Here is a 25,622-nt window from a genome sequence, read left to right as displayed (position 1 = left end):
TTTAAGAGCTCTAAAGGCCAGATTATATATTTGCTTGAAGTCTTTAAGTCACTGTTACATAATCATAACTGCAAAGACCAAGTATACAGTAGCATTGTTACATTTCATATTAGTTTTTGGTAGATAACAAGACTGCATTGATCCTCTTGCAAGCAAGGTGGTCCAAAATTCATTTATGTACTACTTCTCACTTACGCACTACTTACCCTACACTGACTAGTTGTACAAACTCTCTTGGTATCTAGAAACCATTTAAATACGCAAATAAAAGAGAAATTATTGAATGATTTTTATTTTGGTATCTTTTGGCAATCAGAAATCTAACAAAGGCCTTTCACAGTATGGAAAGTCTAATTTATAGCTTCCTCTGCATCCTGGTTTCAGCTAACCACTTCCTCCATGTCCTAGTTTCCATTACACTTGCACAGTGTTTTTTTTGTTGTTTTTTTTTTTTTTTTTTTGAAGTTCACACATCCTTGAGTACAGAAAAGTTGCACACCTTTGTAAATGGTATCAGAAATATTGCTAGTACATAATAATTAATAACCAGGAGGTGGTTAAAAATTACATGAAGCATATAGAAGGAAAAAATACCAGTGATCCATTATTAACTTAATATTCAGCATTCAAAGTAAATAAAATCAGAACACCAATAGCAGCAAAATGACTTAAGATTTTAATATATCTTCAGATCAGCTAGAATCCTTCCATCATCTACCACTGGCACTGAGTAATTGAAAACCATGCATTTAAATAGCTTTTTAATTCACAGCTGTTAGGAAACACAAAGCACATCTTAATATCCAACTTCTTCAGCAATATAAAACTGCAGTAACATCACCCTTACAACAGAGCTATTTTACTAAAAATATATGAGCAGTCATTCCAAGTTTTGATATATTACACCAATAAAGAAGTGAAGGCAAAATTGCACATGTACAAAATAGATGATATAAGTAAACTTCATACTCAGCTTGAGAGCTCTTTACATGCCTGCTGGGGAAGAAAAAAACAATACTGCTAATTAGACTATCAGGAAACAAAATGTCGCTATACAGATAATTTTATTCTTTTCAAGATAAAAAAAAAAGGCAAGCTGACTTGTTTAAGAGGTCCCAATGAATAGAACTGTAGAAGAAGTTAAGTTCAAACACTTCATGACTCTCAAATCAAGTTTTAGATTTAATATCCACTAAGAATTAAGATAGCTGTACTATTCATAGGAAACCATAAAAGAATCCCTCCACTGCTTTCCCTTCCCCAGGCAGAACAGTGCACCACAGCACTGCTGAAAAGTTTATATGTTACTGATGCACTTAATGCTACAAAGATGTATTTAATGCACATTGGCATCAGCTATACAATCTTTATCTTTTATGATGAAGGGAAAGAAAAGTTTGGTAGAAACAATACAAGCAGCAAACTTTTCCCCTTCTCTGAACTGAAAGCATGTTTAATATTAAACATATCCAAAAAAAAAAAAAGAAATCATTTTTGTCTTGGCCAAAGACAGCCTTGCCCTGGATGCAGGTGATATAAGCCTCATGATCCCTTCTGCACTTATGTTCTATGACTTCCAGACATTGGTTTCAGGCATCACGCAATACAGTTGTATTTGCGCATGAAGAAATTAGAAGTGTCTGTGAACAGAAATGGAACTGTAGCTGATTTCCTTTATACTCTATGTGCAAATAAAAACTAAGTTTTAAACAGAATTTAGATTGGAAAAGTTAGCTTAATTCAGATTCTCCAAGAAGCTGCATGCATTTTCAGCACCAACTGAAATCAAAATAAATTCATGGTATGCAAGCAAGGCACTGGATCACACCCAGAAGTATTATGTTTACACTTTCCATTGTTTTTATATTTTTTTTTAAGCTTAGAAGCTAAAATAGAAAGCTACACAATCAGATACAGATTTTTAAATAAGTTGCAACTTAATATAAGAATACTAAAAAACTGTTGGGTTTATGCAAAGGATTTGTGACTTTAATAGGGTATACTACCAGTTTATTTAAACTTTTGTTTTTCTTGCTATTTTTGGCTTCTGGAGGCTGGTGAAAAACATTTACTGGAGCTTAACAGCTTGTTCTCTCATTGCTTTTATTACAATGCATTCAAATGCAAAGTTGTTACGTGTGCAGTTCGAATTCATAGGTGCTTGTTTCCCACTGGCTGACATCTGCATTGACCAGGTTGCGCTCTGTGAAAGTAACATGTCCTTCTGAATCAATGAGAACAACCGTGTTAGTCCTGAAACAACAAATGTAGAAGGTTAAGCCTTATACCTAATTCTGTACATTTGTAGGGTCCCATCCCCCACCCCTAAAGGTTTTAATTCATTTTTCTCTTGACCACATCATCACCACACAAGCAGGTCAGAATTCACCCTGACAAGTTCAAATAGTTATTTTCAGACCCTTCTTCCTACATTCCATCGCTCTGATTCCCTGTTGCAGCTGCAGCAGCTGACAAGCATGATTAAAAAAGCCTTTTTTTTTTCCTCATGTGCCAAGTATGTTTGAGTCAGAAGTAGCCTAAGTTTTTCTTACTCATATCAACAGTACTCCTTCATTCTTTCATTCCACATGAATTGTCCATTACAATTTAAATATCATTGTTATGGTCACATTATTATGATCACAAAAGCTCTTCTTTCTGTAGTAATCTTCTGAAGAGGACATTAGTTTTCATGAAAAGCACATTCCATTCATGCATCTGTACTACTTTGTCAGCAGATTTTTCACGTATGCTGACAACATTTCTCTGTGGACACTGTGGTATCCAGCCAGGGAGATCACTGACTGGAAGTATGAGTTATCCCACCACCCTGATGTGGTGGTCTTCCAAATCATTTCACAGCTGTTCACTCATATGAAATGCTCAACACCATCAGAAGAACACAGGAGCCCTAATTAACAATCTCTAATCACTAAGCAGTGTTACTAAGGGAAAGATAAGTGAGCATACAATTATAGCAGCAGGGAAGACTTGAAATATAGTGCTAATTCATAAGAAAAATGTCAGTATTTCAAGAGATATCCCAGTAATAATCCTGTTTCCTTTGAAACAGTTATACTACAACCTGTGGTACAAGTGTAGGAAAATGCTTCTTTAGCATTTGAAGTGTTCATTATTTCATATTTAAGTGTTCTTGACATTCCTTTTATGGAGACTCAGTTTTTACCATCAGAAATACCAGCTTAAAATACATACTGAAATGAGCGCTCTGATTATCAATTTATATCTATACGGTGGAAATGCTACGGCTGACTAAACCAGAGAATCTGAAAAAGTCATCGGTAGTCTTAGAGCAGGGATTTCCTACAAGCAGCAACTGGGTTGACCTTTGGTTTTGTCCCTCTCAGAATAAAGACAAGATACTGAGAATAAATACAAGACATTATATTATTCTTCTTGCACCTTCTGTAGACAGTCTGAGCAGAAATAAGAAACCCAGTAAAAACTGAAGCACCAGTTATGGGAAATGGAAATACATATCCTTTCAACAAGAGTAATAGTTCTTCATTGTGTGGAAGTGGCAGCTGGATAGAACAATGATATTCCTGAAGAAACCTCTAACTTGCTTAGCTGCACAGATGACACCATTCTGTCTCTTGGAAGAGAAATAGGTTCTGCAATTGCTCAGGCATAGCTAATTTTATTTTTATGCTAAAAAATGATTTTGAAGCTTTTCATGTCTTGTTTAGATCAAAACCAGAGGTGGTCAGATCTGTTACTATGCCAGGGAGCCAGGAGCTCAGTCGACAATACTCAAGTGGCAGTTAGAAGATGCTAGCATTCCCTGAAACAGGACAATCCGAGATGACAAAGGTAGCTGTCAAGCTGCCTGGGTAAGTGTGAAATGTTCTTGCAGTTTGCATAATTCTGCACATTTGAGATGATACGGGAGAAAGTAGTGAAAGAAATATGAAAAAAAGAAGGCCCATATGGTAGGAAGGGCTGCTATATAGCATGCAGAATAATGGAAATGAGCAAACATTAACTTCAAGAATATTAGCAAAAAGAAACTGGATGTTAAAATTCTCCCATTTAGAAAAACTGCATTATCATGTTTTGGACAAACTGAAATTGTGTCTTCATAACTCCATTCCCACCAACAACGAATCATAACATGTACTTAAAGTATTGATCAGTAGCATATTTAAGAGATCAGAATATTGTACAAGGAAGCACTTTACTAAATTACATTTAATATCTGAATAAGTTTAGAGCAGTCACTACACAGTTAAAATTGATGACAGCATGATTTTGATTTGATATGCTGTGATTCAGTACACATCTACATTGGATTATGAAATTTTACCTTGTTCCATAACCTGGGCAACGAACACATACAGCTGCATACTTGTTCAATATAGGACGTATGTACTCCTTCCCTTGGTCTTCAATCGCAGGGTCAGGTAATTGACTGAAAAAGTTGTAAAGTAGTAAAAAATATAGATATCTATTTTAATTCTCCCACGCACTCACCTCTCTTGCACTAAGATGTGTGTCTACTGTGTGGCTGGCAAATAAAAGTAAGATCAAAAAGGAGAGAAGTGTGAACTGTGTTTGAAATTAAATGAACAGAAAAATATAGAACAGCTTGTCAGCTCCTTCCAAAAGATATCTGAAATCTAAAACTTTTGTCTCATTTAAGTATTCTCATATCTTGACACGTTTCTCACTTTCATTATTATTCTTTCATTGTCTTTGTGTGTTTTAGTTTCCCCTACGGTCTCAATTAAGACATTAATGACCAAGCAATTTGAGGCGTGTCACAAACATGCGTTTTCCACTGAGCCTTCACAGTTCTTTGTGTTGAACAGAGACCTCTCTGCTTTCTTCTTTTGTATGGAATACCTGGAAGATACTCATGAGAACCCTTGCACTAAAATCTGTGAAGATGCAGTAGAATGCAAAGGTGAGCTTTGTATGTAATCTCTTGATATATATTCCTATCAAAAATTGAAAGATACTTAGTAACTTAACTTGAAAGAATATCAAGCTTCATTTATTGTAACTGAACAACTGCCTGCATCCCACAGAGGAGTTGCTAAGGCCACAAAAGGTTACTGCAGCAACCCCATATCCCTGACTTCCCATTCACATCAACAGAATATTCTCATATTAGTCGTAACTACAGCTTCCTATTTCAATAACTAAAGATCTCAATTTAATTGTAGTTCATTTTAACTATCACTGCAACAGGTTTGATTTTTAAGCCTCTTCCATCAAGAATATCACACTTGTGCCTCCTAGCACAGACCCAGTTGCAGGTATTCTCTTAAAGTGAGACCCAGTATTCTCCGGCTAAATTTAACAGCCTAATCAGCTGTACAGCGAATGCTAGGGAAGAAGGCAGAACAAAACACATGGATCAATTCAACCCCATTTTCAGAGCTCATCCCCCTCTGCAGAGGAGACTAAGCAATTCATCATGGCTTTTACACCAAATTGGCCTAATTTTCTTTGTTCTGGTGGAAAAAAGGAGCTGGGGGTGTCTGTTTGAGGGAAAAGCAGGAATAGGTGCAATTCCAGTATGAAGAGAGAACTAAGCTCTCCTCACTCCTGTAGTGGGCATGTGGCTGGAGCATTCCATGATGCAATGGAGAACGCGTATAGCATGGGACTTGAGCCTGTGCGAACTGACAGCTTCTATCTCATACTCCACCACTAGCAGTTCTTGTATACTACACCCAGTCTCAAGCTTAATGGCCAAAAGCAGTTTTAAGGACAGAAGGAGTTGCAGTTCTTGTATACTACACCCAGTCTCAAGCTTAATGGCCAAAAGCAGTTTTAAGGACAGAAGGAGTTGCAATACTTCTCTCACAATAGTCAAAGCCAGATTTAAAGCAGGAGAAGGGAGGTAAGGGACAAAAACCTGCATCTAGGAGGAAGGAACGGAATTCTAAGAGTAAGTCAACCGCTTAATTTCTGTATCAGTGATCATAAAAAATAATCACAGAATCACAGAATCACAGAATTTTCTAGGTTGGAAGAGACCTCCAAGATCATCGAGTCCAACCTCTGACCTAACACTAACAGTCCCCACTAAACCATATCCCTAAGCTCTACATCTAAACGTCTTTTGAAGACTTCCAGGGATGGTGACTCCACCACCTCCCTGGGCAGCCCGTTCCAATGCCTCACAACCCTTTCAGTAAAGAAATTCTTCCTAACATCCAACCTAAAACTCCCCTGGCGTAACTTTAGCCCATTCCCCCTCGTCCTGTCACCAGGCACATGGGAGAACAGGCCAACCCCCACCTCGCTACAGCCTCCTTTAATGTACTTATACAGAGCAATAAGGTCACCCCTGAGCCTCCTCTTCTCTAGGCTGAACAAGCCCAGCTCCTTCAGCCGCTCCTCGTAGGACTTGCTCTCCAGGCCCCTCACCAGCTTCGTCGCCCTTCTTTGGACCCGCTCAAGCACCTCAATGTCCTTCTTGTAGCGAGGGGCCCAAAACTGAACACAGTACTCGAGGTGCGGCCTCACCAGAGCCGAGTACAGGGGGACGATCACCTCCCTAGCCCTGCTGGTCACAGTGTTTCTGATACAAGCCAGGATGCCGTTGGCCTTCTTGGCCACCAGAGCACACTGCTGGCTCATACTCAGCCGACTGTCCACCATCACTCCCAGGTCCTTCTCTGCCTGGCAGCTCTCCAACCATTCCTCTCCCAGCCTATAGTTCTGCTTGGGGTTATTGCGCCCCAGGTGCAGGACCCGGCACTTGGCCTTGTTGAACTTAAAGCAATAAGCAATAAGGTATTTTACAAATGTTAAAGCTATTGCATATAAATATGTTCAAATTTATTAAAAATCATTCTCAACATGTGCTTTGGAAAGATTACAGACTTCATCTTAAATATTGATTTCCATAAGTATTTCCACTCTATAATAAGATAATTTCAGATAAGATCATACTGGAATGTTGAACATTAAAGGAAGATTATTTTAACTTTTTTAAACTAGTGAAAGGTACAGGCTAACAATTTCTGGAAAAAATCACTTGATGTGGTATCAAAGTAAGATCATTTAGCAGACTTTCAATTACTACTCATTGTTCAGATGTCTAGGTTTATAAGTAAACATGTACTCCAAAGTGCTAAAAATTCCACAAAGGAGTGTTTGCATAAAAAACAGTTTAAGGTTAGGACACTAGTTCTATGTAACAGAATCAGCTTGACTTCAACACAAGTATCCTTCTAGATAGGAGAAAGGAAGGCAAGACATGCAAGTTACTGGACAGTGATCAAGGATACAGATTTAGACCACAGCACCTCCTTTACCCATTTTCATGTCTGGACATTCCAATGTTATCATTTACTTCTAGATACCTAACTCAGAGGCTCAGGTTTGCTGTGGAGCCAATGATGAATAGAGGAACCTTGCTCAGATTCTCAAACTCACCTCTTAGGAACATCCTTGACCAGAGGCCTAAAGCTACACTATGCAAATACTCAGTTCCTTCCCCTATTTAGCGTAAAATAATTGCTCTTTTGAGGAAGACAATTAGTTCTATTTGAAAACACTTGGTTTCTTGGCCTTCAGTGTCTACTCTGAGTAACAACGCAGAGTAGCTAGCAGATATTAACACAAACAGGCTCATGTATACAAGGGTGTAGTGTGTAGCAAGAATCTGAATCTACAGTAAGCCTCCACAAACCCCATGGCAAGCAACATGCACATCCTTTGTTTTGCACTCATTTTCCCTTAAAAATTGCATTTCTTATTAAGGATAACAGCTCAGAGAACTCAGTGTATCATCTATGAGCAGCAAGACAGTAACTGCAGCATTTACTGTTTCTGTTGTAAACACTGTAAAAATTCAGTCTCTGGAGAGACAAAACTTTGCCTTTCAATCTCCAGGTATAAGTCAATTAATATAAGGCAAGTTTTTTTTTTTCTTTTTACACAAAATAGTTTCTGTGCAGCTTTTACATTGTTCAAAATGCAATGTGACCAAACTCAGTATTATTTTCTTACGGCTCTTGATTATTCATCACTGTAAGAAGCTCCTGCACCAAGTCTTCTCTGGCAAGGTCTTGACTTCTCTTGATCACTTCTGTGAAAAGCTGCTTCCCATACTGAAGTTTCTTCCATGGCGTATCCAACAAAGAATTACTCAATCCATATGTTCCTATAAATACATACAAAAAACAAAATAGACACAAACAAATTAGTTGCCTGTGTGTCACTCTTAATAAAAAGAACTTAACCTTTTCTCAGCAACTGTTTTGGGCCACTACTTCTGACAGTTTTAATAGAAGAAAACAAAACACCCAAGAGCATCACTACTTTACATTTACTAAAATTGGATGAATTTGTGATTTTCTACACTTATTAACACAGCATCCACTGTGGTGTGAAATATCAAAAACTTCCCTTCCCACATCACAACAATAATATAAACTTTAGGGTATTACACAATCTAAGCACAAAATAACTCAATAACGATATTGTTCAAATCTACAAAGGAACTCCAACCCTCCAAGCTTTAAGTGCCATGAAATTAATGAAATCTGTAATAAGGAGGTTATATCATAAGAATTAGAAACAATAATCAAATGTTGAAGTCCAATGGCTGTGGACTACCAGCTACACATAATCTATGTAAATACTAAAGCCCATGGCAAGCAGCATCACATTTGGCTGTGCTTAAGCATTCTTCTAGGCTAATATTCAGTACTTAAATTGGCAATGAATTTGGATTATTATTCTATGTAACTGACTAGCAAAGGACTAGATTTTAAATATTTTAAAACAGTTTACCTGATAAAGATGAAAATTTGTTTTAAAGCCAACTGTCACTAGGTGAGCACAATCACACTATGCTTTTAACAGTGCAAGGTAAGAAAAGTTCGGGTCAGACCCGCAAATCTTTAAAAATCCCATTCCTCAAGACAGACCTCTGTCCTTCAATCATAATTACTTAAGTAAGATGCCAGTAATTGCAGTGGAGGTGGGCACACTGATATGGATAGAAGCTTTTCATGAAATATTAATTCTTTACTGACATGCATTAGCAAATATTTAAATGACTTTAAGGACATTTTTAAAGAATACAAACAAAGTTAGTGAAGACAATGCTTACATAGCCAAATTACTAGAGCAATACAGCTATATTCTGACTCCGTTAAAGTAACAGAAAGTCATAATCAGACTCTTCTGAAGCAAACCTACCAGGATTTAGGAAAATGGGTTCTGGCTCTCCTTTGTTTCCATAGTAGCAAATTACATCTCCTTTGGTGGTACTGAAAAACAAACAAGAATTTCTCCTTGAAAAACCACCAGCTTCTATATTTGATTACGTGCTAATTTCTTGCAGCCTTCAAACACAGCAAGATGTTTTTTCTCATCACTGTTACTACTATGATACCACAACCCAGGGATTAATCAATGCATTATATTACTCTCCTACTCTGAAAAACTTTATTATTACCATTGTCAAATGTTAATATTATCATTTTTAAACATAACAGAAATATAATTCAGAACGGCTGCACAGAAAGCAGGCAGGCTTATTGAAAAGAAAATCCTCATGTTTTAAATAACTAGACACTTACATACTGGTAGGGGTTTAAAAAATGGATAACTCATCAAATAACATTTTGCCATCAACTCTTTTGTATGACTATTGTATCCTAAGAGGCTCACCACTATGGACCATGCCATCTGGCAGAAGTAAATTTCAGGTCCACTTGCAGCCATGTGATAGGACACAGAAGAAGTCTTTTTAATTTACAGATATTTGTAAACAGCCTGATGATGCATAACTGCAAGATATAACACTCTTTAAGAGACATTCAGTCATTACTGTCTTAATCTGTTCTTTTCTTTCTCCACTTGCCAGAGCTGCCCCCCTGTTCACCTAAGGACAACTAAGAGCAGCTTTGAATTTCTTTTCCATGGACAAGTAATAAGCAAACTTGCATCTCTTTTTTGCTAAAGACTTAACTATTTCCCTATTTATTCTCGCCTTCATCATATTCTAACATTTTTCCACATTGCCAGCATTTCTAGCACTCACAACCCACCCATTTCTCATGTATTTAATTGATAACCGGCTTCTGTCAAGTATATTCTGCTGAGCTGACAAGCTTCCCAGGTTCTGAATAACATTCTCCAAAACTCTGATGCTTAACACCCTTGTTTGCTGCCAGCTTTTCCTCCAGCTCTAATGCTGAAACACTGATCTCTCTCATAAGTCACTATGGCCCACCAGCCAAAAACTTGAGGTTATGGTGGCTATTCAGAAACAACTGTGTGGAAAAGCAATACATCGTCAAGCCCAAATTTTTGGATAAGATTCCTTGGCATTTTCCTAATGTAGTATTTTTGTTTGTTCCTTATTTATCTACAAGTCAAAAAACCTACGGCAGGAAGTAGGCATAAGTACAAACCAAATCTTTGATCAAGAGTTTCACAGTTGAAAAATCATGGAGTGAGGATAAGGAGTTTTATAATTAAACAGAAGCATCTATATTTCAGAGACATTATGGAGCCAAGGTTTTGCCTTCTCAAAGAAGGTACACACAACCTTTTGGGAAAAGACTAATTACGGACCATTAGGAAAAAGAATTAAAACATTTTGCATCAAGCAATGACTAGTATACAAGATGCACCTCTAGTATTTAAAAGATTAAAAAAGGAATTATGACAGGAATATCAATATGCTCTTACGTGCCTACTAGTAAGACAAAGAGCTCTCCCTTTAGCTTGTAAGGAGATTCTATATAGTTACACTTCTGTGCTAACAAGTATTTGTACTATTATCTTTCTCCTTTGAAATTTGAACAACCATGGTGTTTGTAGACTTACTTGAAGTCAGCTGCTATTAAGTTAAATCCATTGTAAAGATGTCCTTCTACTGAAACTTTCTTCAAGTAAGAGTAACTGTCCAGATCTGAAGTCAAGAAGTTAGTTACAAGAGCACCTAAGAAAGAAGTACATGGAGCAACTTGAACATGTAAACTCACTTCTCTGTCAGACTTGGTAAAACAAGTAACAATATACAGTATTTCTACCACCAAGAGATTACAACAGTGGGGAAAAAAATCTAAACACCTTTAAAAGCCTTACAGCATCGTACCACATTCAAATTAAGAGCTTGACATCTATTCTGAAGAACTCAATCAACTGCTCATTTCTACAGAGTTCATATTTACTAACTCTTCTCTGCTGGATGTGCCTTTCTTCTCCTTCTCTCTCGAATAAGCTCTTTACTATAACTTCATTTTATATATGACATTAAAATAAAATATACATGACACGATTCATTCATTTCTCTATATATGATGTTTCGCCATTGCACTATCATATAGCAGTTAGAAGCAGAACGATTCTTACTTTTAGAAGTGTTCTCCCAGAGGAGTTTCTCCTTTTACTTCTGCTGCTCCAATTCATCGTGTGAGAAGGGATCTTTTAGACTAGCCTCTACCATAACGCAAGTTGCATTGTTTCCCTAACTTAGCTCTTATCTAAAGAGCACACACATTTAAAAAGCCTAGTGTAATCTAAATTTAGCTTCACTCTTGTCTAGTTGTTCCAACTGTTAACTAGAATAATCATTTTAAGAGAAGACAGTTGGCACTATATTTCTTGTCTGTATGTTTCCACTTAATCTTGTTTTATTTTTTGCCTGCTTGATTAGAATATCATTATATAAGTCAAGTTCCCTGCACAGGGACTCAAACTTGTTCATAAATTCTGTTTAAAGCACATATCACTTTATAGCCTAATAAAATGATTAAAATTAATATTGTAATAATAATTACAAAAAATATTATTGTAAAATTAATATTGTAACTTGATTTTAACTTGAAAATGTTAATGTAATGTAACTTGAAATTAAGATTGTAACTTGATTTAAATGGGACACCAGGATTTGCTTGTATGCTTTTTTCCATTTCCTTCATACCTCTTCCTTTTGCATTTTTGTCAGTCTTTGGCTGCATGTAGTTTGTCAGGGCTGCCATCTTGCCTTTCTTACTGATCCCCAGCCACGTCCCACCTTCTTTTCCTTCCTCCATATCCAGACCTAGTAAAATAAGTATGAGTTAGATTACATTCATTTTCAAAAATCGGTGTTAATTAAAAATGTCTTAATGCAAATCCAGTCTTGATCAGGCTATATAAAAATGCAGTAGGTACAAAACTGTCTTTGTGGACTACTACAGGTAAAGTAAGCCCATTTACATTACACATACCCAATTGTGGGCTAAGAATTATTTTCCTTGTTGCTGAAATAGATGAGAGAGAATAAGTAAATCAAGTGTAAAAGCAAAATTTTAAGCTATAAAATCCATATAAAACTGAGTAGACTCAATTTCTTACTTCAAAATCAAGTCTCAGAAGATTAATGTTGTTTGCAAGTTAAACATCGGAAATAACCAGAATAATTTAGAGTGAATTAGACAACTGAAAATTCTGTACTCAGGTAACAGCAATTTTGCACGGGAGGAAGGAAGATCCGGTGCTGCAAAAATGAAGCCTACATTCAAACCTCTTTGCACAGAAGAAGGTAAGAAAAACACTACCTATTTGCAGCAAGCTTATGTTAAACAACAGGTGTTTAACAGAAAAAAGAAAACTGGTTTGATATATCATGCTTGTTGTTGGAAATGTTTTAATTCTGAATCATGCCATAATAGAACTTTGATTAGAATACAAGTTTTGGATCCTTATTCAGGAACTCCTTCCGTTCTTCAGTAGCCAAAACTTCAATATCAAGTTTTAGCTGTCACATTTTTTCATAATATTTTATTAATGTTCTCTACCTTAACTGAAAGGCACACAAGAGAAAAAAATAGACAAATGCCCAATGACAAACATATGCAATTGCTGTTTTCCTATACTGTTTTTAAGCTTATAAAATCTTCCATTAAGTCACAAAGAGTTGTTATTATTTTTTGTTTGCCTTTTTTTTTGGTTCAAATTGATGCTCTCATTTGAGATAGCATTAGTAACTCAGGATGTTTTAACAGACTCTCCAGAGATAAGCCCACTGAATGGAGAATATGGAGAACTAGTTTCTTACACCAAATATAGCCACAGCTGAGAAAGGTATAACAGACAACAACTCAGGGCCCTTCAGTTTTTAGGATAATTTTGTTTTGATGTTCTCTTTTGAACTGCTATGTAGCAGGGGAAGCAGCATCCAGAATATCTGGCATGAAATTGGAATGTCAGCCAGAACTTCAGTTTTGCAGTGCAGTGGGAGTAATTTATCCTCACATGCCTCCCTGCCAACAATAATAACACACAACATCAGCAAACAGTGTTTGCAAAGTCAAAAACTTGGATGCAAAAAAATGCTTTGTCTTCTAGAGCTTCATTTCTGTTTGAGTAAAGGGAGAAATATTGATCCTACTTAAAAATCTGAGATTCCCTATTAAGGAAAACCAGACAACTGACAGCATTTTGTTAAACTGACTGTACACAGAAATCTAATAAGCCAATGGATTAATAACAAACTATTCTGTAGCCTATAAATTACTAACTGAAAAGAAGTCAGAAAAAAATATTTCCTTCAGGTTTGGTTTAACGATTTCAAGTCAGTATTAGAAACAGTGAGTCTGTAGAATAATTCCATCTATTTTTACATAAGTATCTCAGTGTATCTGACAAAGCTAAATTGTGAGGGACAAACTAATTTAATGTATTTCCATTTCACTGCTCGGACTGCAGTCAAAGAACATAAAACTGAGAACAAAAAAGCCACATGATACCAAAACACAAATGAGACAATAACAGCACAACTCACCTTCTTTCCAACTCATGACATGTTCTCCCCAGAAGTATAAGTGAGATTCATATTTCTTAGCAATGCAACCCACCCACCCCACCATAACAAAAATCCAGGCTTTAATCCCCTTATAAACTGTATCAAAACTAAACTTCTTGTTTTAGGTACATACCACTAAGGATCTCATTGCTGCTGTCCCAAAAATCTGCAGATTTGGATGGTCTGTTGTAAAATTCATCTCTATTAGCTGCTAGAATAAGTCTGTAGAACACAAGAGTAGTGAAATACTATTACTTAGAAATAGCAACTTCACAGTACAGACAGGAGCTAACCCTTGCCACAGCATTAGCTCATTCTAAGTATGAAACTATCCTTTACCTTACCATCTCATCTTTATCACTCTGATAAAGTTGAATCACAGCTGACCACAGCCTTCTCTCAGACTTGTGAAAGATCTCAAGATAATCTTGTTACATAAACGAGTCCAATATTTTCAAAGAACAGAATTGAAAGCAATCTCTTGCCTTGCAACTGTTAAGATCTTAATTTAATCTTAAGACACATTAGTACGAAAAGTTACAACTTAAAAAAAAATCTAAACTCACAGACTTAGAGGAAGCTTGTCTGAAGAATGTGTGTGAGATTTGTTCCCCTAATGTTCTCCATTCTCTCCAGCCATATTACTTAATATTTAATTTTAGCAAAACGCCATCTTTCAGAAACATGAAGATTTCCTTAACTAGTTTTCTATAACCTCAGCATCTTCTTCACTATCTGTTCCTCTTAACACCTGCACGTCAATTACATTTATGCAGCAGAAGCCAAGTTTGCAGCTGTAAACTGAACCACATACTTCTCACTATTTTTCAAGCCACAGCACATGAATCCATTTTGTTATTCAGCATTCAAAGGTACTGACATTTTTCATAGGTTTTGAGACTTTTCCTGCCAACTCTTCATTCATATAGTGTTGTGCAACATGACCATGAGTTGTCAGATGCGCACTAGTGATGCTGCAGAAAGTTATAATTAGCTACAGAGAAAAGGCAGCTGGTACTTCAATGCCATCCTTACTGTAAGGCAGGTACTTAGTACTTCACCCAAAGACATCACCTTTTGGAAAGCAGAGTATGTATGTTTTATCTTTCCAATGCCAAATAATCACAACATTCAATTCAGTCTGGCATTATTTCTTCCCTCTTCCACCCGATTCCGGACTTTGATCTATAGATTCTTCAGCTAGTTTAAATTTATCATCTTGCTTAATATCCTCCCTTTACAGCAAGCATCTTATTTTCCCAGATTTCATCTCTACCTTAGCTTGAACTGTATCAGTTCTTATTTCTTGAAGCTCCAATTGGATTTTCGCCTTCAATAACCCCAAACATGAAAACAGTTTGTTTATAGAACCTAAATAGCAAGAAAAAGTGAAAGTTTCCCAGTGTGCTAGAATATTCCCCATCTCAAGCACACAGATACTAAAGCTCATCAAAAGACTAGTATACAGGATTGCATATTCAAAACATCTTCATTTTGCATTCTATGGAACTTAATCATACTAAAAAGAAATACTATTAAGTGACCCTCATTATCTAATAGATTAGAAAAGACTTAGATATTTTTATAGCTGAAATAATTTAACTGTATCAGAATTTATTTATTAAGATTTATTTAAATGTTAAGGTAGAAATGAAAACATGAGAGATCTCTCCATTAACGCAATTTCCTACAATACAATTCAGTTCGGAACTGATTATAGCTTTGAAGCTTGAAATGTATTTTATTCCTAAGATGCACACAGCATAGTTTGAAACAATATAATGGCAGCACGTTACCTTTGACAATAATAATAGACTACAGTAAAACATCTGTTACATCTGTTACAACACTAAACTTCACTACAGATAGGCCTATAGAGAGCACAAAGGGTAGAAAAATCAAGTGTCAAGCGTACAGAAAGACAGGTTCATAAATGTATTAAAAAGGTGATCTGTAAGCTTTTTGCTTAATTAGGTACTCACAAAAAGCGGCCAACGTACTTTTCTAGAAACCAAGAAGACTACTAAATACCTGAATTTGGGCCAACACAACAATGTTTTCCTATTTTGACACTGATAGCAATTTTTTTCCTGTTATGAATCAAAATTTCAAATGCAACGCAACTTGACTCAAAGGCTAAAGTTGCAAGCAAACTACTCTGAGTTTTACTTTTAAATAAAATAGAAAATTCACTTGGCAAACAACTATAATTTAAATCCAAAGGATTTTCCCCAGAGGCATTAAATTGATTTTGTTGTTGTTGTTGTTAACTAGCAATACAAAGAAAGTCATACCAAATAAATTGATGTATTAGTTCAGTACCATTTCCATCAAACAAACCCTTTTTAGGCAGATTCCAGACAGAAAGGAATGCACGCTATGGACAACTGAAGCTTTGGTTCTCAATCCTTTCTTTCTATAGAATGGCATCCTTTGCTCAATACAAAAGGGCAGAAAAAACAAGTAAATGAAAAGCACAAAGCATACTGATTCTGTAAGTTTCTGGAAGAATACTGACACTTCTTTGTCACAAAGTAATACAGAACCTATACAGTAGGCAAAAACGCAGAAAACAGAATGTGAGTCTTCCTACTAGCCTGAAGTACTCTTTCCATTATCTACTGAATGTGCTTTAAGACACTAACATTGGATATAAGCTTTAAAGATTCAGGTTTCTAATGGGACAAAATTGTTAGGGGAAGTTTAATGTTAGTGAAACTTGCTGGATGACATCAGTGTATTCACTAAAAAAGTACCTGGAAGCATGAATACTTGTTTTGACTTAAGGTTTCAGCTAAAGGTGCCATATAATCAGATAGTTTATTAGCTAAAATTTTAACTGCAGCCAGATTTGTGTGGGACATGGAGGGTGTTGCTAGGACATTTATTAACAGCTCTTCAATTCCAAATTTGCAGTACTAGCTTGTTTTACATTGATACAGGATTTCAAATCCCACTGTTTGTTTTCAAACTGAGCATTTTTTGAAGCACTGGAACAGGCTGTCCAGGGAGGTGGTGGAGTCACCATCCCTGGAAGTCTTCAAAAGACAGTTAGATGAAGAGCTTAGGGATATGGTTTAGTGGGGACTGTTAGCGTTAGGTCAGAGGTTAGACTCGATGATCTTGAGGTCTCTTCCAACCTAGAAATTCTGTGATTCTGTAACTGAAAATCTTCAAGTATCCCTTGTCCCAAAAGGGAACCGACAGACAAATAACTACGCTGATATCTTGACCACACCTATCTGTATTTTTGAACACAGTTGTGCCTATTCACAAGCTGGTTCTGTCAAAACTGGAGTGCAACATGGTGTGGAGAGTAGCCATTATTTAATACTGAACAGAGCAGTGAACTATACAGTGAAGAAGGTATTGTTGTTGGGAGGAAGTAAGGTTAACCAGAAACTACACAAGCAATATGGTCTCATTTTGAGCATCTTTTGGACTCAATGTATTAGTCTATTAGGTTACAGAACTGGATCACTAATCAGAACTGCGCAGTGTACACGTAAACAAATTAAAAATAGCATGTGAAGCAGACTAACAACTGTGTAATACTTCTGCTCCACTAGCTACCTGGTACTCTGCAGGCCAAATTCAAATTATTGGCTTCAACACAAAAGCACTAGATATTTCTAAACTACAAGAAGAAATTGCATCTTTTTCTGAACCTTATTGCTACAACTGCAGGACTCTGAAATTCTGGATTACAATTTTTAAATGCTGCGTCCTACACAACATTATAGACCACCATCAAGAGGTCTGTGACTATAGCCCAAGCCTTCTGACAGTTGCAAAACAAAGGGTTCTCAAAGTGTAACAGGAAGCACTCCAGTGAAGAAAGTCACAAAGTTCGACATTACCCAAGCATAACTGAATACCTAATACTGACTTTTGAATCTACAATTCAAACACAGGGTACAAGAAGAAATGGTTAACACACGTTTCTGTAATTTTTTATACAATCTTTACCTGTATGCATTTTTTGAAACTGGTCGGGGGTCAAATTTGAACAGCAGGATGCACATTGAAGAATGATGATTAAGTCCTGTTTCTTCAACAAATGCTCAGTGCAAGGTCATTCTGTAATAGCCTACAAGGAAAATAAAGATCATCTATTACACTGCAAGTTATAAAAATAGAACCTTGACTCTATGCTGAAGCTTAAACATCGCAATGTTCACACTAATAGCTTTCAATTAAAATAGATAAATCAGGACATCAAAAGTGCATTTGTTTCAATAAACAGTTTTCTACTTCTAAAAAAATCTATTGTTTAAACGTGATTCTTGGCTAATTCAGAATTGTACTAAGGAAACAACCATCAGGAAAATATTGACAAAACCTAGAGCAATAATACATAAGACTCATGTAATTATCTGCTCATTAACGATAAGGTACCACTACGTTTTTCAGGTCTTAATTAAGGCAAAATACTTCCCTTATAATGAAAATAAACAACTGTTGCAGAAGCTGAAAAAGCCTGATCAAAGACATTCCTAAAGCTGTAAAGAAAACATACTTTAGGCCAAACTACCATTAAGGACAGTCACCTGCCTTTCCTGAATCGTGCAAATCTCAGAGGTTACTGTTTACATAACTTATTGCATAGGTCATACAGACACTGAACAGGATTTTCGATTTTTATTAAGCTTTGCCAGGCTATTTCAGAAACACAGCTCAAAGGAGATCCCAGCTGCTTCTGTAAAGCTATCAGCCAACAAAAGGCTTACATCAAAACTGTTGCTCACAAACTCATTTGGCAGCTTTTTTTAAAAAAAAAAAAAAAACAAAAACAAACAAAAAAAACATCACAGTTCTCTGGAGATACAAACATTTTCTCAACACTTTGAAAACCTTTCTAGAACCCATCAATATCCTTTGGTACTACTGCTCTGGCAGAAGCATCTGTCTCTCACCTCATCAACCCTGCCTGGTGTTATTACAGTTCAATAATTTTCATTTGTGCTTTTAATAACTCCACATATCAAAATTATTATTTACCTCGGGCTCCACCTACTGGCCTTGAAACAAGATTAAATGTTTGTAGGTCACATACAAACAATCCAACCTTTTTTTTTTTAAACTCAAATTTTTATGCCAGCTAAAAAGCATAGCTAGTCCTTACTAGAGCAGTGACATTTAATTTGACAAAAGAGGCAAATAATGTGTTTCAGTATCTTCTTTGATCAAAGTTGACAATGGATTTGCAGCACCTGCCACATCTTTATACCCAGGGTTGGATGTTAAGCTTAAAATATTAAGTAGTAAAGTATTTTAAGTCAGGCCTAAATTTAGATATGCCAGAATGAGACAATTAACAAACATCAAGAAGAAAAGAACCAGAGAGGCTGTCTGCTGAAGCATAACTAAAAGAAAATCTAATATAAGGAAACTCCTTTATCTCTTCCCAGTCTGAACCTAAGTCACTCCACAGTTACGTACAATTTAGGGAAAAACCTTAGATAATGCAAAATATCCACATTTCCAACAACCAGGTGATAAAGTAATAGCTACAACATTTTAGGACAGAGCTGAGAAAGACAGAAAAACTTGACAAGTGTTACCCCAGTGCCTGACTGCAGGGCCACAGCTGCTTTTAAGACAAGAGAGGACACGATGTGGATTGGCCTGGATCTCTGTGCCCTGCTGCTGTTTAGCAGCATGACTCCTGTGCCTGCTACACGGCCACACACACACACTGCTTCCTGCTGAAACCAAGAAGGGCAGCAGGTTAACTGAGAAGCCACATACTGCTCTGTGTTTGACCAACTTCCTTCATAACTAAAATGCTTCTAAGAGAGCATCTTTACAAAGATTGTGTCACTACTGCTCCATTATACTTTCCTCCAAACAGAAAACCCTGCTGCAAACCTGTAACCTAAGGTTGAGACTGTCCTAGAGTAGACATCAGATTGCACTGAGAAATCTTAATGCTTCTGTAGAGAGCTACAAGACAATACTGACTATTGTCCAAGCTTACTGAAAAACTAGTTTCAGTATATTATTGTCATCAACACAAAAACAACACAAATTCAAGCTGGAAGCCGAACAGCCATCCTTTGACTTCTGAACTACATTAGCTTTGCGTTTTGTTTTGCCGCTTTAAGCCTTTGACAGAATATAAAACTTTCTTTAAGAAAGTTTTCTAAAGAAACATTGTTTCACTAATGACATAATGGTAATTAATAGACTGAGGTCTCACTCGTTCTGCCATAGAGAAAATAATAGGCTTCTGAAGAAATAATATAATTTTATACCACAACTCATACGGAGTGGGAAGATTGTTCTGGATTACCACTGTGTACTTTTCATTGCTCTGCATTGTTAAAAAATTCTCTTGAAAATCACTTTTCATTCAAGAAGAAAAGCAGTCTTCAAAAATCCTTCTTTGACTAAGTAGTTGAACATAAGTTAAGATTTCAGCAACTAGGTTTCTTACTGTAGTCTCGCCTCAGTTACTCAATTTTGATTCTTTTAGTTTTTTGGTATCACTCCAATTACCTCATTAGTCTTTTACCTTACACGAAGCTTAGACTGTAAAATAAAGCACTTCTATTGTTAGTTACAGTAGACAGAGCAGCAATAGAGATGAGAACAGAAACATTTAATCAGAAGTCTTCATACAGGTGTCATTCTTTCAAGTCCATACTCACATAAAAGAGGGTGCTGCAACCACAGGCACGAGATAAGCCTATTGCACAGAGCTGCTTTACAAAGCAGACGTGCTCAGCTCAGCCTTCTGATCATTCAGGACAGTCTCCCACATACTGAGAGGAGTAAGATTTAAAAAGCTTAGGTCAGCACTGGCTTCTACACTTCAACTTTATCCCATAGCAGGTCCAAAGCTTGATCAAAAGCTGACTTTCTAGCTTCATTTCAGCAGAAAGCACACTTTCAGGATTATCCTTAGATATGCAGAGGAGATTTAGCAGTTTTTTGTTTTGTTTTGTTTTTTTTCCTGTTAATTAAAGAGTTCAACTAAAAAAGGCTAGGATATGGCACAACAAATACCTTCTAGTTTTCTTTCCGAACACAATTCAAGTCAGAATATGCATTCTGTCCAATATAACAAGGTCTACAGAATGGAGAAATAGTTTATCATAAGGTAGAGACGGCAAAAACTTAGTGCACTCCAGATAATGTGCTTCTATAAAAACTAGCTTTATTATTCCTAGTCAATAAGCTGACAGTTACCAAGCGTGAAATGATGGCAACGATCTCCTATTTCTGTAATATGTTTTTAGTCTGCTATCTAACTTACGCCTAATACACACAAGCTAGCTTGACAAGAGTTACAAACATCCTGTAATTAAGCGTTCTGCTCCAAATGGCACTGCTGATTTGGAAATGACATTGAACTAACTAACACTTCTTACTCTGTGCTACTGTACTCAGTTAGACCATACACATATTGTTTTACTAGCTTTAACAACCTGTTAAAAGCCTGAGTGGATACCTGCCAGTACACAGTAGTGTTTAGAGGCACTATCAGGAGACCAAAACATGATAGATTGTTTGATCCTTTCATAGGGTTCTACCATCATCTGGTTGATTAGAAGCAATCAGTTCACAATTTGGCATAAAACCATTTTACCCTTACGGTCTCCCAGTAGCAGTCTTTGAAAAATGAAGCCATTTGCTACATATTTTGTTTTTGCAAATGAAGCATCATAAATAACATCTGCCAGTTACCACAACAATCTCAATTGCTTCTCAGCTGATCTAAAACCGTTCTTTGGGTGAGTCTAAAAGACAGCTCAAGATCATTAATCACTGGATTCTGATTGTTTTATGCACCACAACAATAACTCTGACATCTGAAATTACTTTACTACTGCTTTTGCATTTGTTTAAAGGCAACTGAGGACTATATCCCTCAAATGTCCATAAAAGAGTAAGACTGAATGCATATTCTTTCAGTAGCAGAATGAGATTTTTATACCAAATTTCAAAATAAACATTGAAATTAAGAGGTGTTTGATTATGTTAAAAGTAACCTACTTCTTTTTTATTACACCTCCCACCCATGAAAGCATGACAGCTGTTTTGTATTTTAAAGCATTTTACTGGTTTCATTTTGTACTTCCGCTGTCTAGCACACTCCTGTGTGTCATATTAATCACATTAATCGTGAGCTTACAACCTCTTCAAAAGCAGCGGGACGGAGCCCAGTGACTTACAGAGAAGGACTGAACAGGAAAGACGAATTTTGACAAAAAGAAAAAAGCAGTACATGAAGCAATCCAGAGAAGCAATAGCACATGCGCAAGAAAGCAGTTTTAACTAAATCAGAGCTCTGAAACAAGTTAAATTTTTCAGGAACAGCAATATTCTTTTAAGTAAATGGATAGGCCTAACATTTCAAGACTTGTATTTCCATCTGAGAGTTCCCAGAGGGTACAGGTGATGGCTCATTTTAGTGATTTTAATTGTAGCTTCTCAACATGAAATATATAGAAGTTCAGAAGTGCATATATGTGGAACTGTTGGGCAAAGCAATACCATATACAGGCATTAGGTAGTATTTCCTCTTAGGACTCAGAGGACCTGTTCCAGAACATGTTTCACCCTTGAACACATGCTTTTAATTTACTGTTCTACCTTTATGAAAGTTAGGTAAATATGAGAGAGAAGAGATGGATCTATATTCCGTCACCTTTCCAGTCGTTCAGTATAAAGACAATTCATAACTAAACTAGGGTTTGTAACCTTCCCAAGGTAGCAATGCAAACTAGAACACTTATGAAAACAGAAAATAACACAAAAGGGGCATGCCATCACCAAGTCTGATAAGGTAAGATTTAAAATAACTTATTTTTGGCTTCCTCTTTTCTTCCTCCGGCATTTTACTCTGTTAAGTCCACTGCACAGCTCACAGGAGAGAAACAGTAAACATCTGGCAGCACACTACACGTTGGGAACATTTACAAGGGGTGGAACAGGACAGCCTTTCCCCCAGTTTCTCAAGAGTAACTGTTCTCCTCTGACACAGCTCTGCAAACCCATAGTCATTCCCAGACTTCTTTGTCTTCTTACACAAAGACTATTTTATTATTTTTAGCTTCCACAATTCTTTGGTTTCCTTTTGTAAGGAATCACCTAGGAATCCTTTTTGGGCAAGAAGATCCATTTCCCATTCCTTACTCACAAGAAGTCTAAGTTACAAGTTGCTGGAGGAAATACTTCAAAGAATCATACATGCTTGCTCTGCTCATTTCCTCTTCTCTACAGAGAGATGTCCTGCTAGACACTTACAGAGACAGGACACCAGTCTATACCAACTTTGGATCTGACTCAGTCTGACCTGTCTTAGAAATTTAAGCTTAATTTCCTGTGATGGAAAGACTGCAACCATCACTTACATATTTATGCTTATTAATCTCATCCTCCCTACCTCATCTACAGCAACTCTCAGCATGCTTCGTGTCCTGAAAAAAATGTGGTACGGTCATGGGGTGGCAGGCATCTTACAGACTTGGGAGTGGGAGAGAGAGAAATCAACATAAAGCAAAACCCAACAGCTAAGTAGAAGAAAGAAGCACTGAAAATATCCTTATTTGAGAAGAAGCATATTTGCTTCTTTCAAGATAGCAAATAGAAAGTTAATGTTGCAAGACTATAACGGTCTTCCAAGATTATTGCTTTGACTTCAGACATGAGGCAAGAAAAGCAGGATGTTGTCAGTTGTGCTGTTAACTGTTATGTATTCAAGGTAACGTTAACACGCTCACTGAAAACACATGCCCATAAAAGTAACTTTGTTGATCGCTATCAGGATTCAGCAGATTCACCGGGAATTGCTCTCACAAGAGCAAAATCAACGTTAGTCCTATCTGCTTTAAAAAAAAAAAAAAAAAAAAAAAAAGGCATTATATACCTGTGAGAACATATAAATATTCTATTTGGAAAACAGCAAAAGAGCCTCAAGGACAACTGAGACACTACAATCAGTACTGCGAGAATCATTTAAAACTGCAAAGCGCTGATAAGAACTACAGAAGTCTGAAACAACTCAACTAACACACAAAGTAGCGAATTTGACCAAAAAAGGCCCAGCTCCCGATACACACTGTACCTTTACAGCCCAGCGTGCTGCCCAGCAGGGAGCGCCCCAGTGGCCGGGGTGCCTCAGCGCCCCGGCACCTCAGAGGCCCTCAGGTGAGCAGCACGGAAACCCTCAGCGCAGAGAAACCCCCGGGGACACCTGAGGCAACCCCCCCGCCTCACGGACCCCCTCGCCGAGCGCGCAGCGGTGGCGGCGCTGAGGGGAGGGAGGCCCGGGGCTGAGGCGCTCCCGCAGCCCCCTCAGGGCGGCGCGGGAAGGGCCCCGCGCGCGAGGCGGCGGCGGCGCGAGCCCGGCCGTCAGCAGCAGCCCGCCCGCCCGCCCGGCTCCGCACTCACCCAGCGCGCTCCGCCACCACCCGCACATCCCCACCTGCCCGCTTCCGGCAGCGCAGCCAGTTTAAAACAACACCCGCCCCTATTGGCCCTCGGTGCCCCGCCCACCGAGGGCTATTGGACGGCCGGGCCTCCCGCCTCTCCTCCTCGAGCTGCTATTGGGTGGTTACTCCGCCGCTCAGGGCGGGCGCTGAGGGGTGCTGGCGTACAGGTGCCCGCTGGGCGCCGCCTCCTCTCAGTGGCCCCGACGGCCCAGGCCGCGCGGGGCGAGCTGAGGGGGGTCTCGCTCCCGCTCCGCCCTTCGGCACTGGGCCTGCCTTAGGGGGGATGGGGTGTGGGGGTTACAGGCAGCCCGGCACTGGGCACTAAGGACACATCACCTTCAGCACAGTACAAGGAATGGTGCATACTAGATTTAGTAGCCGTTCAGACCCTTCTTTCTATTTCCCATGTCTATTTTGTTCTAAATAAAGCAACCCAGGTAACGTTGTCCCTTGTAGACCTGCTTAGGGCATGTCAGGATAGTTCCTGTTTGTCAAACTAGAAGAGTCCGATCTCAAGTAGGTGGTGATTCTGTGTCCATTTTAAGTACTTTTAGTGAAGATAGTGGTACTAGGTGTCAGCACACAATCTCTAGAAAGCATTAAAAATAACTAAAAAAAAAAGATGCTTAGCGAAAAGTTCGTACAAATGTCCTAAGTCTGAAGAACTAAAAGAGAAATAGTTCTGACATTTGTCTCAAAACTTTGTGCCATCTTGTAAGTGCTGGAATATACGTGTTATGTGGAACCCATAAAGCATACCTTAAATGGTTAAATATCTTTTAATTTGGAGCTCTCAAAAATTATTTGCTTAGGTGGGGACATCAATGGCTCGGACAGAGCATTCTGCATGTGTAGGTGGTAATGTAAGATCTTTATGGGTAAAATCTGTAAATTTTGTGGCTTAGTGGCTAAATTGGTAGCTCACATTGCTGATCTTGCTACAGAATCTATGATGTACCTGATTTAACTCACACCAACCCAGTAAAATATATTTCAATATAAAAGAATGTGAACAAAATACATCTGGAAACAAAGCATGCAGGGATATGGATAACTTGGCAAGTACTTCAGAAAATAATGCAGCTCTTACCACATATAAAAGCTTCAGCAGGACCGCTCAGGGTAATACTGTGGTAAATGGGACTAATGCAACCCTTTTAAATCTCAAATAGGGGGTATCTCGGGGAGGCAGGGGAGCGATGCGCTTTGCCCACAGCCCTGATGAGGGCAGTCCTGGAAGGCAGCCCCATCTCTGGCATCCAGTTCGGACAGAGGGCAAAGACGCTGGAAATAATGAAACGAGGAACATAAAGAAAGGACGGGGGAGGTGGCAGGGCGTGACTCGGGCCCTTCAGGGGCACATCCCCGCGGTTTATCCCACGGGAGGC

The 25,622-nt window shown here is 37.9% G+C and overlaps 1 protein-coding gene across 3 annotated transcripts; it reads right to left on the bottom strand.

The window, feature by feature from the left end:
* Positions 1–653: 653 nt before the first annotated feature.
* Positions 654–25,554, bottom strand: TANGO2 (transport and golgi organization 2 homolog). Of its 3 annotated transcripts, none has more exons than XM_068701235.1 (9): positions 25,325–25,554; positions 17,762–17,882; positions 13,926–14,014; positions 11,927–12,046; positions 10,828–10,942; positions 9,190–9,260; positions 7,993–8,146; positions 4,328–4,432; positions 654–2,253 (listed from the first exon to the last, which is right to left on the bottom strand). In XM_068701235.1, the coding sequence occupies exons 2-9, from the start codon at positions 17,815–17,817 to the stop codon at positions 2,133–2,135; spliced, it is 831 nt and encodes a 276-aa protein (XP_068557336.1). In that variant the 5' UTR covers positions 17,818–17,882; positions 25,325–25,554; the 3' UTR covers positions 654–2,132. The 3 variants fall into 3 exon arrangements, with proteins under 3 accessions (XP_068557336.1, XP_068557335.1, XP_068557337.1); XM_068701234.1 differs by lacking the exon at positions 25,325–25,554 and adding an exon at positions 24,194–24,295; XM_068701236.1 differs by lacking the exon at positions 25,325–25,554 and adding an exon at positions 23,868–23,892.
* Positions 25,555–25,622: the final 68 nt, after the last annotated feature.

Source organism: Anas acuta, chromosome 17, assembly GCF_963932015.1.
Source record: "Anas acuta chromosome 17, bAnaAcu1.1, whole genome shotgun sequence".
Lineage (NCBI taxonomy): Eukaryota > Metazoa > Chordata > Aves > Anseriformes > Anatidae > Anas > Anas acuta.
Note: the sequence above shows the minus strand (reverse complement) of the source record. Positions and strands in the feature narration are given on the sequence as shown.